Raw genomic sequence first — 16,131 nt, 5'->3', positions numbered from 1 at the left:
TGGCGCCCCCCCAGGCTTTCTGCCAGCCTATTTCCCACCGCCGGGCCTGGGGCGGGGCGTCCAAGAGGCTCTGGGAAAGGCGGCGGCGGCCGGCGCGAGGGGCGCGCAGGCGCAGAGCGGCGGGCCGGCCGTCCGCAAGGTGGCGCACGCGGGGCGCCTGCGCGATGCGGCGGGGCGACGGCGGCGGCAGCGGCGGCGGCGGCCGGGCCGGGCCGGACGGCGCCTGCGTGCTGAGGCGGGACGCGGCCCGGCTGGCTGGCTCCGGCGGCGGCTGGGCTGGGGCCGCGGTGACGGCAGCCGCGGCGGCGGGCGGCGGTTGCTCGTGCGCGGCGGCGGCGGCGGCGGCGGGTCCCGCGGGCGGCGGGGCGCTGACGGCCGGGGGCGCGGCGGCGGCAGCGGCGGCGGGCCGGGCGGCGGGCGGCGAGCGGGGGAAGATGGCGGAGCTGGGGAAGAAGTACTGCGTGTACTGCCTGGCCGAGGTGAGCCCGCTGCGCTTCCGCTGCACCGAGTGCCAGGACATCGAGCTGTGCCCCGAGTGCTTCTCGGCCGGCGCCGAGATCGGCCACCACCGCCGCTACCACGGCTACCAGCTGGTGGACGGCGGGCGCTTCACGCTCTGGGGGCCCGAGGCCGAGGGCGGCTGGACCAGCCGCGAGGAGCAGCTGCTGCTGGACGCCATCGAGCAGTTCGGCTTCGGAAACTGGGTGAGCGGCGCGACGGGGGCCGGGCCCCGGCTAGGGCGCAGGAAGGCCCGCGCCTCGCCTGTAATCGGGCGCACAGGCAGCTCCGGCCCTGCTCGCTCGCTCCGCACCCCGGAAGGCCCCGGAGGCGGGGAGGGCGACGCTGCCGCCGTGTAGTCGGGCACCTGTCGGAAGCCAGGCTCAGAGAGGCTGTGGCGCGCCCAAGGTCACACAGCCGGGACGGGGCCAAGCGGGGCTTGGAACGCGGGCCGCTGACAGCAGAGCCGTTTCTGCCGGGCCGCCGTCACAGGCGTTTGCCGAGGGCAGACGTTGGGCAGGACGCGGTGTTTTACCCGAGTTCGTGGAGGCAGGCAGGCCCACAGACTCGACGGAAAGCCCCAGGAGCACCGGGGACGGAGAACGGCGGGCGCCCCGCGGCTTGTCTCGGGGTCTCTGGTGCGGAGCCGTTCGCATTGTCTGCATGTGCCCTGTGTGGTCCGCCAAGGCGCAGATTCTTTGTGGGTGGCGTGCCTGGTGTGTGCTTGTGTCTCCACAACACCCACGACGTGGTTCGAGTGGTCGGTAAAGAATGAAGAAAGGGGCCTGGCCTGGGGCTTTTGCTCTTTACCTCTGAGGTTTCTGTAGGGACGGCCCTATGTGGGGAGCGGTGAGAGCTGCACTGGATCCACTTACGCTGGCAGCATCGTGTGCGAGGCTCTGTCCTTGAGAGAGGAACGCGGTGGTTCTGTCTGGGCGGTTCCTCAGCTCTCTTTCCTCTCTGGAAGTTTGCATCCGTGTTCGAAAGGAGAAACTCTCTAGCTGTATTCCCAGTCATAACCACCACATGCGGCCATGCCAGGCACCCTGAGAAGGAGGGGAGTGAGACACCCCTGGCGCCCTTAGCTTTCCAGAGCCTTCCCCTGCTCCGCCAGGTGCCTGCTGCTCGGAACAGCATCCAGCTTGCTGTCGCCTCTCCAGCAGTCCTGCCTGGGCTGCTTTGATTGCCTTTTGCTTTCCTTTCCTGGCAGAGTCTTCAGGGCCACCTCACATAGCCATTCTGAAGCCCTGGAATCTTGGTTCTCCTCCCAGCTCTTTAGAAGAGATGCTCCTTTCCGAATCCTTACTTAATGGCCCCCAGCATTGCGATGGCCATTTTTTCAGAAACTTTCCCACCTTGTCCTTCCATGCTGTTTGCGGACATGCACCGAGCATGTGTTCTGTGCGGATTCCGCAGTGGCAGACTCTGAAGGAAAGCGAAGGTTTCATCCGTGCATTCAGGGAGCTTAAAGTGAGGTACAGACTTGGTCCTAGGCCCAGACCTCTTCCCTAGCACCAGGCCTCCATGTCCAGCCTCCTCCCCGTGTCCTGTCTGCTCTGAGCGCCCTCTCGACGTAGTCCTTAGTTCCTTGTTTTCAACTAAGTTCCTGATCCAGCTGATCAGCAGTCTCCTCCCAATACCTCCAGAATGAACCACTTACAGCCGTAGTCCCAGCTGATGTTTACTTCTCGCCTTGACCGCTTTTGGAGTCTCCTTGTTCGTTACTCCCTGGTACCCCATTCCACACGCCATAACCAGAGCAAGCTTCGCCTGACACCGGCCTCAGTGGCTTTTACTTTGATTAAACTCTACAGCCTGCATGGCCTTAGAAGTGTTGGGCAATGATATCTCATCTGTTACCTCCCTTGATCGTTTTCTATTTCTTCTAGAAGAAACAGAAAAGGGCACCTAGAGTGCCCTTCCCCCGAATCATGGCCCAGGATTGATCTTTGCACTTAAATATCAGTGCCTCAGGGGCCCTTCCCTTCACCGTCCCAGCACTAGTCTCTACCTTAGCAGCTAAGGAGGCGGAGACCCTTGCTGGCCTGTCTGTGCGTATGTCATGAAGTTTTCCCTGTGGCCGTGGGCAGTTGGCTTTGGATGGACCAGTTTGACTTCAGAGCCTGTGCTCCTAACTACACTGGCTGCACTGCTTTCCCTGCGGCACTGTGGGAAATCCACAAAACACAAGACCCCGGCATCGAAAACATTGACGTGGTTTTGGAAGAAACCAGGCTGGAAGTGGAGAGGCCTCTTTTGGAAAATAATACTTTCCAAACTAATGTGCACACAGAACGCGTGGGAGCTGGTTCAAATGCAGATTCTGACTCAGCTGTTAGAGGAGACGGAGCCAGGAGAGGAAGGGGATGCATGGGGCTTGGGCCTCCTTAGGCCCAAGGGCCTGGCTAGGCTGCGGTCAGGGCCTTCTCCACCGCACCAGCGTGAGGTCAGGGCGAGGCCTGAGAGCCTGCATTGCAGCCAAGGCGCAGGTGGTGCGCTGGCCGGTGACCGCCCCCGGAGTGGTGAGGCGCCGTGTTCCGTCGAGCTGCCACCTCCCCGGCAGAACCTTGTTGCTTTCCCCCCGGGACTTCACTTTTCTTCCTCAGGCTCTTCAGCAGCTCTGAGATGGGTGCTGCTCTTCTGAGCTTCCATCCAGCTGTGTGCACAGAGCTGGCGTGTCCTGCTTCCACATACTTAACCTCTGCCCGCTCTGGGCTAGGCTCTTCTCATATGGGTCTTGTGGGATCTTCATAGCAGTCCCAGGGCTGGGTTCTTACTCTTAAAAGTTGAAGAACAGCAGCTCTAAGAAACTAAGCACCTTGTCCAGAGTTCCATGGCATTTCATGTGATAGAGCCAGGAATGAACGCAGGCCTGTGTGACTCCAAAGCCTGGGCCCTGACCCATTCTGTGCAAGAGCATTAAGCAATGTGGGTCAGAGGCTGGGAGGCCATCGGTGCTACCGCAGGAGTGGATGGACTAGAAGTACTTGACCTGATTCTCTGGAGATTAGTGTGGGGGAGGGCCTGGGTTCATGGGCTGGGACGGTGAGTGTGGAAAGGGTGTGGGGGGTGGGGACAGTGATGTGAAGAAAGGTGAGGCCTGTTCAGTCCTACTTTCAGATGGCAAATGGTGACACAGGGCCTGGGGGGTTGTATGACTTCATGTGGGATTCATGGGAGAGAGTGGGTTGTGGCCAAATCTGGCAGCATTGTGGTCACACTTTGTACCAGGGCTGGGGCATGGGGCCTGAAGGGAACGGGATGTAGCTGAGCAGGGTTAACAGTGACTCTTGGGGGCTTGGGGACAACCTGTGTGCTGGCGTGTGTGTTTGTTAGCAAGGGCCAGAGAGAATGGGTTAAAGGACATGAGTCAGATCAGTGGGGTAGAGTAGGCAAGAGGTGACGCAGAGTCAGATCAGTGGGGTTTGGTGTCCCTGGAAGGCTAGTTTGTGATGGGTCTGTGCAGGATTCCAAAAGTTAGAGGCTGCAGGCCCTGTTGGAGCACAGGAGCACAAACACAAGTGACAGCTAAGGGCAAGTCGCAGCTGTGGCAGAGGAGCCAGAGCCATTGATGGGTTGCCAGAGAAACTGGACTGACGCTGAGGAGCTTGAGGAGGGCCAGTGCTCCACTGTAGGGGTGGTCAGGAGGGCTTTGGTGGAGAAGTGGGGTTCAAGTGAGTATGAGAAGTTCTCTGTGAACCATGGAGGGCTTCGTGCACACATGTCAACGCTCAGGCTCCTTCCTGGAGCCAGGTAGGGTGTCCTGAGTAGAGCTGCACCCTTCGAGATCATGGTAGACACTCAGGAGGCGGCAGAAGGCCAGATACACAGATGATCACTGCCTTGTGCCTGCATTCATTCCCTCATTCATTCAGGTAGCACTGCCTTAGGGGCTGGAATAGCCCAGCCCCTGTGGTGAGAATGGGCTGGGAGTAAGATGGCTGGCTCACCCGGCAGGTGCTGTGTGGGCAAGGGGGCCTCAGGATGTCCTGCAGAGGGGACATGAAATGGCTGTGCAGGTAGAGGAGAGTGTGGAGGAAGGAAGGGTTTTGCATCTTAAGAGTCTGGTGTATTCAGGGCCAGGCAAAAGCCAGCTTGGGGTGATGGTGGAAGCTTGTGAAAAGCCCTGAGTGCCAGGTACAAGAGCGTGACTGGGGTTTGAAGCCGGCTCAGGCTCTGTGATCATCCAGGATCTGCTCGCCAGTACCAGGCCCTGAGCAGGTGCTGTGACACACCCTTCACTATCTTCCTGCCCCGTAATCCCTGAGACAGATGCTTCCTGAATTTTTTTTTTTTTTTTTTTTGAGACCAAGTCTTGCTCTGTCTCCAGACTGGAGTGCAATCTTGGCTCACTGCAACCTCCACCTCCTGGGTTTAAGTGATTCTCCTGCCTCAGCCTCCCAAGTAGCTGGGACTACAGGTGTGTGCCACCATGCCTAGCTAATTGTTTTGTATTTTTAGTAGAGACAGGGTGTCATCATGTTGGCCAGGCCACTCTCAGTCTCCTGTCCTTGTGATCTGCCTGCCTAGGCCTCTCAAAGTGTTGGGATTACAGGCGTGAGCCACCACGCCAGGCGATGCTCCCCACTTTTATAAATGAGGAAACAACTGTGGGTGATGTGGGAATGTGGAATTTGAACCCAGGGCTTCTGACTCCACGCCTAGAACCATCCGTTTCATTGGTTCACCAACCATGCTGTAGGATCCCTGGGATTCCTAGGGGTCCCCCTAGATCTGCTGGATTGTCACCTCAGACGCCGAGGTCTGGAAATTTGGATGGATAGAAAGAACCCCAGAGAGCTGTGAGGCGTGGTTGGGAACCATGGGAAGGGGGGCCTTACCTTCCCCCCCAGGGCAGAAGCCTCTGGTGTGTCAGCCCCAGCCCCTGAGCGTCCTGATGAGGTTCTAGGGATCGCCATTAAGGATGGGCTGGAGGGCGGGGGAGAGCCCAGATGGGAGAATGGCCGGGAGGGGCAGGGCATGCAGAGGGCGGTCTCCAGCCACTCCAGGCAACTCCAGTCTGCAGCGGGACACCCAGGAGGGCTGGCTCACAATGAGTCACCCCCACCCCCAAGCCGTTGAGTCGGGGTGGAGCTGAGAAGCTGCATTTCTAATAACTTTCTGGGTGCTGCTGATGTGACCGCCCTGGGACCCCACTTAAGAACCACTGGGGTAGAGTGGTAAGACACGTCTGTCACTTTATAAAACTTCAAAGTTGTTTTAAAATATATTTATTTGTATTGCGATACAATATGTGTAACATAAAATTCACCCTTGAAACGGTTTTTAAGTGTCCAAGTCTGGAAGCATGAAGTCCACTCACAGTGTTGTGCAGCCACCACCAGTCACCTCCAGAACTTTCTCAGCTTGCCAGACTGAAACTCTCCCCAGTCAACACTCACCCCCCTCCCCCTTCCCCAGCCCCTGGCACCCCCATTCTACTTCCCGTCTGTGGCGCTAGGGACCTCATATGAGTGGGATCCTGCAGCATTTGTCCTTCTCCGCTGGTGTCTTCCACTTCGCATCATGTCCTCGGGGCCAGCTGTGCTGCGGGCCTTCCTTTCATGGCGGAACAGTCCCTTGTCATCCGTGTGGCAGAATGTGCTTGTCAGGCATCTGTGATGGACATTGGGTTGCCTCCACCTCTTGGCGAACGTGACTAAGGCTTGCTATGAACATGGTGTTCAGGGATTGCTTCAAGGTCCTACTTTCAGTTCTTTTGGGTAAATGAAAGTGGAATTGCTAGATTAGGTTCTGTGTGTAATTTTTTTTTTTTTTAAAGACAGGGTTTCACTCTGTCACCCAGGCTGGAGTGCAGTGGCACAGTCATGGCTCACGGCAGTCTTGACGTGGGCCCAAGTGATCCTCCGACCTCAGCCTCTCAGGTAGTTGGGGTTACAGGCACGTGCCACCACACCTGCCTGATTTTTAAATTATTTGTGGAGACAGGGTCTTGCCATGTTGTGCAGGCTGGTCTTGAACTTCTGGGATCAACGGAACCTCCTGCCTCAGCCTCCTCAAAGTGCTGGGATTAGGCTGAGCCCCTGCACCTGGCCTTGTGATTTTTGAGGAACCGCCCTGCTGTTTTCCACAGTGAGAATGCCACTTTCGAATTCCCTGTCACAGGTAACCTTATCTGACCTGAAGGTGTCAGTCACCTTGAGGGCCAGTGACAAGTCTCAGTCACTAAGGTCTGAGTTCAGAGACACCTGGAACTGAGGCTTACAGGGCTTCCCATTGGAAAAGGCTGGGGGCCGTGGCCAGGGACAGTGTGGGCTGCAAAGCCTCTGGGATCAGAGGTACATGCCTGCTGAGCTGGGAGGAGACAGGGTGGCTCGGTGTCCTCAAGTCAGCTCTTTAAAGGTGACAGACAAGGCTGGAAGAGGGAAGAGCTGGGACCACCGCATGGCCATGACTGAGCTGGTGTGCCAGCCTCAAGGGCTGTTGGCGTCCATGCCTGTCTTGCCACTCTGTCCTGTCACCAGCTGCAGGTGGCCATAGTTGGCCCAGTGTCTGAGGCTGAGAGACTGGAGATGCTAGAGTGACTTGGCTGTGGGAGGTGATGAGGACAGCCTAGTCAGCCGGGAGCCCATGGGACATGGAGGCAGGACCTGGAGCTCCTAAGAGGGGCTGGTGGCCTGGGTGGCAGGTGATGGCCAGGCAGACGACTTGTCAGGGCTCTCTGACCTGTGCAGATGGGAAATGCTGCGGCCTGTGGCCTGCGGCTAATGTGTTTCTTACCTTGCTCTGTCCGTGGGGCTGGTGGTTCCTTCCTGTCCTTTAGGACATAGTCCAGTCCCCTGCCCCACGGATTTGGTTTCCTCCTGGCCCTGCAGGGGCAACCCGGTGTGTCCAGCTGCTCATTAAGGGCTCTGCCCACAGAACGCCCTTCCCTGGTGGGACCCCCTCCCTTACACCCAGGTCCCTGGGGAACTGGGCCTTCCCAGCTTCCTGGCTTTTTGAGGCTTCTTCATTTGAAGAAAAAGTAGCGCATGCCTCCATCCCAACGCCTGGCCCCAGACCACCAGGGGAAGAAGCCCAGCCTGGGGCCGGGACGAGCTGTCCTCTGTCTCGCCCTTCGAAGTCCAAATAGGGTTTAGGAAAGGACAGCATTGGGGCCACCGAGGGACAGCAGGGTCACAGGGCTTTGCAGCATCGACCAGGACGGGAGATGCTCCCTGAAGCCTGCAGGGAGCCTCAGGCACAGTGCTGGCTGCGTGAAAGGCCTGTGCTTCACTGCACATCGCTGGGGCGTGGTCAGCCCCGATGTGGCCTGACCCTAACCTCTCAAACATGTTGTTCCAGAAAGAGCAGAAGCCCAGTGGTTACTGGCTTTGCCCTGCCTCTTACCACAGCATCAGGAAGCATCTAGGACCCCCGCTGGTGTGCACGGCATCGTGAGAGGTGGGGGCGTGTGGTGACGGGCGTGGGCTCCCGGCCACACTGCCTGGCGTTGAAGTGGCTCAGCATTTACTGGCTTCGTGCCCTTGGCAGGGGCTCACCAGCAGGTTTACTTTCCTTATCTGAAAACCAAAGGCAGTAACAACTCTCCTCCCCTGTGGGAAATGCCTCGAGGACTTGGTGGAATGATGGGTGTGGACGGACGCACTTATCTGCTGTAGTTTTAAATTTCATTGGCAAAACCTGCAATAGATGGGCTGGTAGGTCAGGAAACAAGCTGAGAGGATAGCAAGTGATGGAACAGATTTGAGCCCGGCCCTGGGGTCACTGGAGGCTTTCTGGACCTGGCGACGTGTTCTTGAGGGATAAACGGGCGCTGCAGGAGGGAAGCTGGCAGTGCCCAGCACTAGGGAAAGCTGCTGAGGTGAAGGGCACGCTGTGGCCGCACCTGCCTCCTCACTGCCCTACCAAGTGGGCCCTGGCCCCAAGCCTGGGCACTAGGAGCGAAGGGCACTTCCAGCAGGGTGGGTGCTGCCAGGCCTGCAGTGTCTGGCAGGGCGCTGGGAAGCTCTTGAGAGGTGCGAGGCGGGGGCTGAGGACAGAGCTGTAGACCCTGCAGGGTGCACTGAGTCCAGCTCATGCTGGCTGTTTCGTGCTCCCAGACTTCCAGATTTTGGAAGGATTTTGGAGGCTGACCTGGTGTTGCTAAATTGAAAATTTGCCAGGTAAGTATATTTTTAAAAAAATCTCCACAAGTGAGAAGTCTTGCAGGCCTCTCCCTGCTAGTCTTGAGACCAGAGCCAATGCCGAGGGTCCCCAGTGACTCACCTTGTAGACTTGGGAAAGCATCCCGGCAGCACGGAGCCTCTGGGACAAGGTGGCCACCTAGCCTCACGTGCCTGGGAACCTAGTGCAGCACCTGTTGCAGGCACCTGGGAACTGGCCTCTGAACGGGGTGTGTATGCAGCAGCCCCTCTGCAGCCTCCGACAGAAGCTGGTGCTGAGGGCTGGAGAGACCCTTGCTGCCTGCCTGTGGGGAGGAAGCACAGACACGAGGTGCTGGGGTGGACTTTCCCACCCTCCAGGCACCCCAGGATCTTCATCCATGGTTTCCACCCAACAGGACTCTTTCCTTCCTAAAGGGCGGGTGTCAGGGACTGTTTTTCCGTGAGAGGGACACGGCCTGTAGTTATCTGTCTCAGAGGCCAGTGCAGATCCTGGGGCTCCCTGGCCCCAAGGTGGGGTGTGGAAGAGTATGAGCTTCTGGTGGCCTCTGCCCTGGCTGCTCCATGAGAGGGGACTCGGCTTGCTGCGTGGGGCCCACTCTGGGCCTGAAGCCTTTTCACACCCATGCGAGGTATGTGGGGCTGCTGGCACAACAGACCCGAGGCTCAGAGATCGGCAGTGACTAGCCTAGGTCACAGAGAGTTGTGATTTGGTATTGCGTTTTGGGCCACGTTTCCAGAGGAAATAAAATGAACAGATTTGCTGCAAATAGTGTTGTTTGTCAAAGCAGCAGTCATTGTCCCCGTAACACCCGATCTTTTTTTTTTTTTTTTCCCCAACTTTTAGCTCTCGTCTTTTTTATGATTCTCAAAGAGGCCCCGCAGTTGGGTTTTGGCACTGCCTTTGGTAATCACAGTCCTGGGGATTCCTGGCCCCAAGGTGGCGGGGGATGGGAGGTAGGGGGGCGGGTCCCAGCACCTTGGCTCCGGGCCTGTGTGCCAAAGGAAGCCCCAGCTGTGGGATCCATTCCTGGAGCCCAGAGGGCTTCTCTCCCAGACGCCAGCTCCTAGTCAGTTATCAGCCTGGATGGGCTGGTGGGTCTCTCCGGTCCCATCTGGGTCTTTGGTGGTGCTGCAGGCAGAGCTACAGCACTGGTCCCACACCCTGGCAGGCAGAGGGAGGCGCAGGTGGGGGCTGGGTGGCTGAGAGGCGGTGGCCAGGGAATGAGTGCGCATTTTGGGCAGTTACTTTCTGAAGTGGCTTTAGTGGTTGACTGAGGAAGAGGCCTCTCAGCAGAAGGGAAAGATTGAGGGAGTTACACAGTTTCCTCCCATTAAACCTTATATTTATGGGTTACCCTCTTGTAGGAGTGATGAATGCTTTCAGCCGGTGGCAGACTCCTGGCCAGCTGCTTATCTGTGGAAGGTGCTAAAATGAAGGCCTGCCCCTTTGAAGAGCCGTGCCCGTTACCTGCAGTCAATGCCTGGGAAAGGGCCACGCTAGCCCCGTCATGAAGGCCAGGATGGGGGTGTGGCCAGGACAAGTGTCACAGATATGTCCTGGCCCTTTCTAGTCTAAGAGGCGGTAACATGGTAGAACGGCGTCCCCTCCTGCAGATGGCACCCTTGCCCTGGACTCGGCCTGCCCTCGCACTGTGGGACAAGCCCGTTTTCTAGTCTGAATGAGGCTGGTTCAGGCATTCCCTGGCCTGCCCACCTGTGTCCTGGGATGTTCAGATAGACAGCCCCCGAGAGGGCAGGGTTTCTAGTGGGGCAAATGGCAGTACCAGGGGGCTCCTCTTGTCCCAGGTGGGGAATAAGAACAAAGTGCAGACTTTTGCCAGGGTTCTGGCCTCAGCTCTGCCACCAGCTCACCCCAAGAGCTTATACTTCTCTGGGTCTTCACGGCTTCATGTACAAAATCACTGCTGTTGCTTCCAACACCGTCATCTCTCCCGAGGCCAGCTCATGAGAGAGAGTGAATGCCTTTGGGGAGGGTGGGTAACAGTGCTGTAGAAAGTGCTCTAGGTCAAACTTTGTAAAATTGTTAAGAGAATCTGTGCAGAACCTAAATCTCACACCCTGATGTTGGAAGTAACTCTGTCCTTTGTCATCGTAGGAAGATATGGCTGCCCACGTCGGTGCTTCGAGGACTCCCCAAGAGGTGATGGAGCATTACGTGAGCATGTACATCCACGGGAACCTGGGGAAGGCCTGCATCCCAGACACCATCCCCAACCGTGTGACAGATCACACCTGTCCCAGTGGGGGCCCCCTCTCACCCAGCCTCACCACCCCGCTGCCCCCACTGGACATCTCTGTGGCCGAGCAGCAGCAGCTGGGCTACATGCCCCTGCGGGACGACTATGAGATTGAGTATGACCAGGATGCCGAGACGCTCATCAGTGGGCTCTCGGTCAACTATGACGACGACGACGTGGAGATCGAGCTGAAGCGCGCACACGTGGACATGTACGTGCGGAAGCTCAGAGAGAGACAGCGGCGGAAGAACATCGCTCGTGACTACAATCTGGTGCCAGCCTTCCTGGGAAAGGACAAGAAGGAGAAGGAGAAGGCGCAGAAGCGCAAGATCACCAAGGAGGAGAAGGAGCTGCGCCTGAAGCTGCGGCCCCTGTACCAGTTCATGTCGTGCAAGGAGTTTGATGACCTTTTCGAAAACATGCACAAAGAAAAAATGCTCAGGGCCAAGATCCGAGAGCTGCAGCGGTACCGGCGAAACGGCATCACCAAGATGGAAGAGTCGGCAGAGTACGAGGCCGCGCGGCACAAACGGGAGAAGAGGAAGGAGAACAAGAGCCTCGCGGGCTCCAAGCGGGGGAAGGAGGACGGCAAAGACGGCGAGTTCGCCGCCATCGAGAACCTCCCGGGCTTCGAGCTCCTGTCGGATCGCGAGAAGGTGCTCTGCAGCTCTTTAAACTTGAGTCCAGCCCGCTACGTGACCGTGAAGACTATTATCATTAAAGACCACCTCCAGAAGCGGCAGGGAATCCCCTCCAAAAGCCGCCTTCCCAGCTACCTGGACAAAGTCCTAAAGAAAAGGATTTTGAATTTCCTCACAGAAAGCGGCTGGATCTCCAGGGATGCATCTTGAAGCTGAGACGCTTTGAAAGTCTGTGATGCCCAGACCGCGCGCCAGCCAAAATGACTTGGGGGAGGGGAGCCACTTCCCCACTGTTGCTCTTTTTTAAACAAATTGAGTTCCTTTTTTAAGATATAAATTCTTTTCATGGTCCTCTGAAAGAAGCAATAGCAAGTCTTATACTGGATCATGGGGGAAGCAAATGTGTCCGTTTTAACTTAGACCTGCAAGCCACACACTGAGCGGATGCTCAGCCTTTATCTGTTCAGTTTGGAGCTTATTGTGACTGGAGAACTTCCTTTTGTTTTGTGAGTGTTCTTCCCTTTGGGTACAAAAGCTATCGTGGGGTACAGGGGCAGTGTTTTCCTGCTGGACTGACAAGCCATCAGTGATTTCCTGGTGACACAAGCTCTTCTCAGGTGGGGATGCCTGCAGGCTCCCCTTTTCTGAGCCCATGCTGCCCACAGCTGACCCCAGTGCAGCCCCGGGCACACGGCACTTTATGTGGGGGCAGCTTGAGCCCAGACCCCTCTGCTGTGTAGCAGATGCGGAACATCAGGCCAGAGGACAACAGGCTGGTGTTTCCTTGGGAACTGAAGAGGAATCGGTTGAACACAGCGACCAGATGACCTTCCACTTGACTACTGGTGGCAGCAGGTTGAGCGTGCAGTTCCCAAATCCCAAAGCTGACCCTGCGCCTCCTTTGAACATGGCCAGAACCTGCTGGTTCACTTTGGGTAGAGCCGTAGGCCTCGGGCAGGCTTCCGTGGGAAAGCACGTTAGCGGGAGGTTACACAGGACACACGGACCGCCAGGACCTCTCAACCCATTTTCATGGCTGGTCGTTGCCGCTTTTAGACGTGCAGCGCATTTCACTTGGAAGAACCCATTGTGAAAAGTTCAAAGCTAGGAGTTCTGGATTCTGGTGAAAGCTTCCTCAGGATTTTCTTCAGTTGCAAGTACCCTTCCACCGAAAATGAGCACGCCCTCCTGGCTAAGCATCTTTTAAGAGTGTTGCCAGGCCCACGCCAGAGCCATCTGACCAGTTGGCTGGTGGCAGATCTCGTGGAGCACGAGGGAAGCCAGGTGGTTCCCCTGAGCCTTGAGCTGCTGCTCTCTGTTCACTGTCTTGAATCACACTCAGAAATGGCTTCTTCCTAGCCCTGCCTACAACATTTTCTCTGGGCCCTTTCAAGGATGTCCACGGTACCTTCCTCCTGAACCTTGAGGAAGTCTTCAGTCTTCCGGCTGCTCAGGGTTCTCCGGTCCAAGACCCTGCTTTAAATGTGGAGTGCTCAGACTCCAGCACTCCCCTCTTCCAGGAGGTTGACTTGCCTCTCGGGCCCTGTAGGTACCAAGAGACCGTTTACCTCCCAGAATGTTTGGGCTTGAATTTACATTAAAGTGAAGTTATTTCAAAGAAAGAAAACCTCATCATTTCTAAGGATGACTTAATTACTGTGCCTTTTCCTTTCTTTTTACATCCTTCGGTCCCTTAGGGTAAAATTTTCAGCATTAACTAAAACATTTCAAATATATTGTATATGGCTTTAGTTGTAAAGTATATTGCATGCTGACAGAGAAGTGCTCCCTTTCAGCTAAGCCCAGAACTTCTTTTTTCACAGTAAAGTACTGAGCAGTGGTATCATGAGGGCCACCTCCACATTGTCCCCTGCAGAATAAATGCGGATGACAGAAAGCTCATGTTGTCTACCACTGAACAGTGTTGGAGATGGTGCTAAGTTTTTACAGTTGTCTTAGCCCCACTGGTTCTCAAAGGGGGCGGTTCCTGGCCCAGCAGCACCATCCCTTAGGAACTTGCTAGAAATGCAGACACGCAGGCCCCACCTGGCCTTCTGAATCAAACTGGGATGCAGTGAGCTGTTTTAACAGGCCCTCCAGGTGACTGGATGTAAGCTCGCTTGAGAACCATGGGTTTTAGCTATTCTGGTGTCTCCCTGATTTTCTACAATGCCAGGATCCTAGTTTGGTGAGGTTTTAAATTTAGTCTTATTTTTATATTAAATGATTGCCAGACTTTTATGAAGCTTGAAGCAGCAGATGATCCCTGTCAATGTGTATGGCCCAGGCCAAGAGCTGTCAAATGAAAAACTGCTGAAGCAGGTTTCTAGTATATATATCTTTTTGATGGTATGAAGAATTTATTTAGGCTTGACTGTTTTAAAACACCATAATGAATGTATAATTAATTTATGTTAAAGTATTAACCCTTTGTTCCAAGGGAATGGTCATGTGATTGGCTGCTGCTTAGCCCATCGACTATTCCCGTCACGGTAGTCCTTAGATCCTAACCTCTGTCGGCAGCTCAGAACCTCCACATTTATATTTGATTCTCATGATAAATCAGCCACCATAATCCCATGGAATTAGGTCTTGTTAAAATCTAAGCAAACTATCTTTGAGTCAAAAAAGCTGGGTAACTCTTCATTGCTGTCTGAATGGCCAACATTCCAAGAATGTATTAAAAACAGCAACACCATTTTGATTACCCTTTTCCATATTAAACAAGTTGAGAACAAAAGTGTGTCACTGCTTGCTTCTTACCTCATTCTGAACCGCTTTGGTGTCTTCTCAAAGCCACACAGACCTGAGGGTAGGCCACAGTTCAAACACAGACTGTCACATGACATACTTCAGTTTGGTACTTTGATTCAGATGAGTTTTTCCTCCAGAAAATTATAAAGTTGCTTTCTCTTAAGCAGAAACCCTTTCATGCCAGCTGCTCTCCTCCCTCAAAGCAGCAGAAGAGAAAGTGAAGTGAGTCTGAGTCTTTCAGGGAGCCAGGCTGGCTTCCACACGCCTGAGAGCTCCCGTCCTGGTTTTGACTGTCCACACTATATGAACCTGACACATGCTGCAACTATGCTAAGCCCAGTCACTACTAGAATGTAGCTGAGAAATCTTCAATGTCTACTGTAAATATGTATGTAATTAAAAGACATTTTCCTGTTACAGGTTGAGTAGGAATTTGAAGTGCTGCAAAATCTGAAACTTTGAACCCTGCCATGACATTCAAGATGCTCATTTAGAGCATTTTTTTTTTTTTTTTTTAAGAGTTTTGCTCCTGTTGTCCAGGCTGAAATGCAACGAATGGAGCAATCTCGGCTCACTGCAACCTTCGCCTCGCGGGTTCAAGTGATTCTCCTGCCTCAGCCTCCCAAGTAGCTGGGATTACAGGCATGTACCACCACGCCCTGCTAAATTTTTTGTATTTTTAGTGGAGACAGGGTTTCTCTCTGTTGGTCAGGCTGGTCTCCTGACCCTAGGTGATCTGCCCACCTCAGTCTCTGAAAGTGCTGGGATTACAGGCGTGAGCCACAGTGCCCGGCCTAGAGCATTCTGGATTTTGGGACTGGGGATACTTAACTAGTAAGTATAATGCAAATAGTCAAGCAGGGAATCTAGTTTCAGTCAATGAGGGACTGCATATTAGAACTCGTATTTTCACGGTACCTTTCCTATGTTGAGGCATGTTCAGATACGTAGGTATCACTGTGTCAACAGTTCCCGACAGTCGAACTTATCAGTACAGTAACATGCTCTACAGTCTAGCAGCAGTAGGCTGTGCTATATAGCCTAGGTGTGGAGCAGATGACACCACCTGTGTTTTTTAGGTACACGTGGTGTTCGCAGGAAGAAACTGCCCGACGACGCATTTCTCAGAACACATCCCTGTGGTTAAGCCATGCTCAACTATATTCCAAAATCTGAAGAAAAAAAAAAACCCTAAATTTGAAACACTTCTGGTTCTAAGCATTTCAGATGATATCCAACCTATAGTGTTGACTGTAGATGACTGAAACTCAGTGTAAAAAAATATTCTGCCATATTAAGCAATATTGCCTCTAGGTAATGTGACAAGTGCTTTTTAGCAATTGCAATTGTAGCTGAAAAGGGAGGAGACTGCAGTCATCAAATTAGTTGATAATCACTGAAATGCCTTCGTTTCCACAGGGCGATGACGCATGTATAACAGCACAGTGAAAACAGGCAGCGCTGGCGCTCCCAGTCCTGTTTTCTCCAACATACTAACTATGCTGCCTTCAGTTGTTTCTGATCAAATTAATTTAAGGTATCTTAAAGGAGGAAAATGTTTGGGAATGGTATCCCAAGTTGAAATATTATGGGACCACTACCTGCACCTTTTAAAATTAGAAGCGAAATAGTAAACTGACTGCACCCCATCTCTTCTATGGAGTAAATGGCTTTCATCGGTATCTTCAATTCTCGAAGCACCTCTCCTAGAAGCAAACGCAGCAAAAGGTTAGCTTTTCTCTCATTCATAAGAGACTCCAATCACTCAGCCTTTTTCTAAGCCCTAGATGACCATGTAAATGAGGAAGAGAGTGAGTCCTTTGGCAAGAGTCCTCGGATCACCTTTTCCAA

General features: G+C 54.5%; 1 protein-coding gene across 2 annotated transcripts; it reads left to right on the top strand.

Moving 5' to 3' along the window:
• The first annotated feature begins 320 nt into the window (after positions 1 to 320).
• Positions 321 to 14,266, top strand: TADA2B (transcriptional adaptor 2B). Of its 2 annotated transcripts, none has more exons than XM_039468147.2 (2): positions 321 to 479; positions 10,744 to 14,266. In XM_039468147.2, exons 1-2 carry the CDS (start codon positions 435 to 437, stop codon positions 11,734 to 11,736), a joined length of 1,038 nt encoding a protein of 345 aa, XP_039324081.1. In that variant the 5' UTR covers positions 321 to 434; the 3' UTR covers positions 11,737 to 14,266. The 2 variants fall into 2 exon arrangements, with proteins under 2 accessions (XP_039324081.1, XP_039324080.1); XM_039468146.2 differs by having other exon boundaries at positions 321 to 704.
• Positions 14,267 to 16,131: the final 1,865 nt, after the last annotated feature.

The sequence above is a fragment of the Saimiri boliviensis genome, chromosome 3 (assembly GCF_048565385.1).
Source record: "Saimiri boliviensis isolate mSaiBol1 chromosome 3, mSaiBol1.pri, whole genome shotgun sequence".
Taxonomy (NCBI): domain Eukaryota; kingdom Metazoa; phylum Chordata; class Mammalia; order Primates; family Cebidae; genus Saimiri; species Saimiri boliviensis.
Note: the sequence above shows the minus strand (reverse complement) of the source record. Positions and strands in the feature narration are given on the sequence as shown.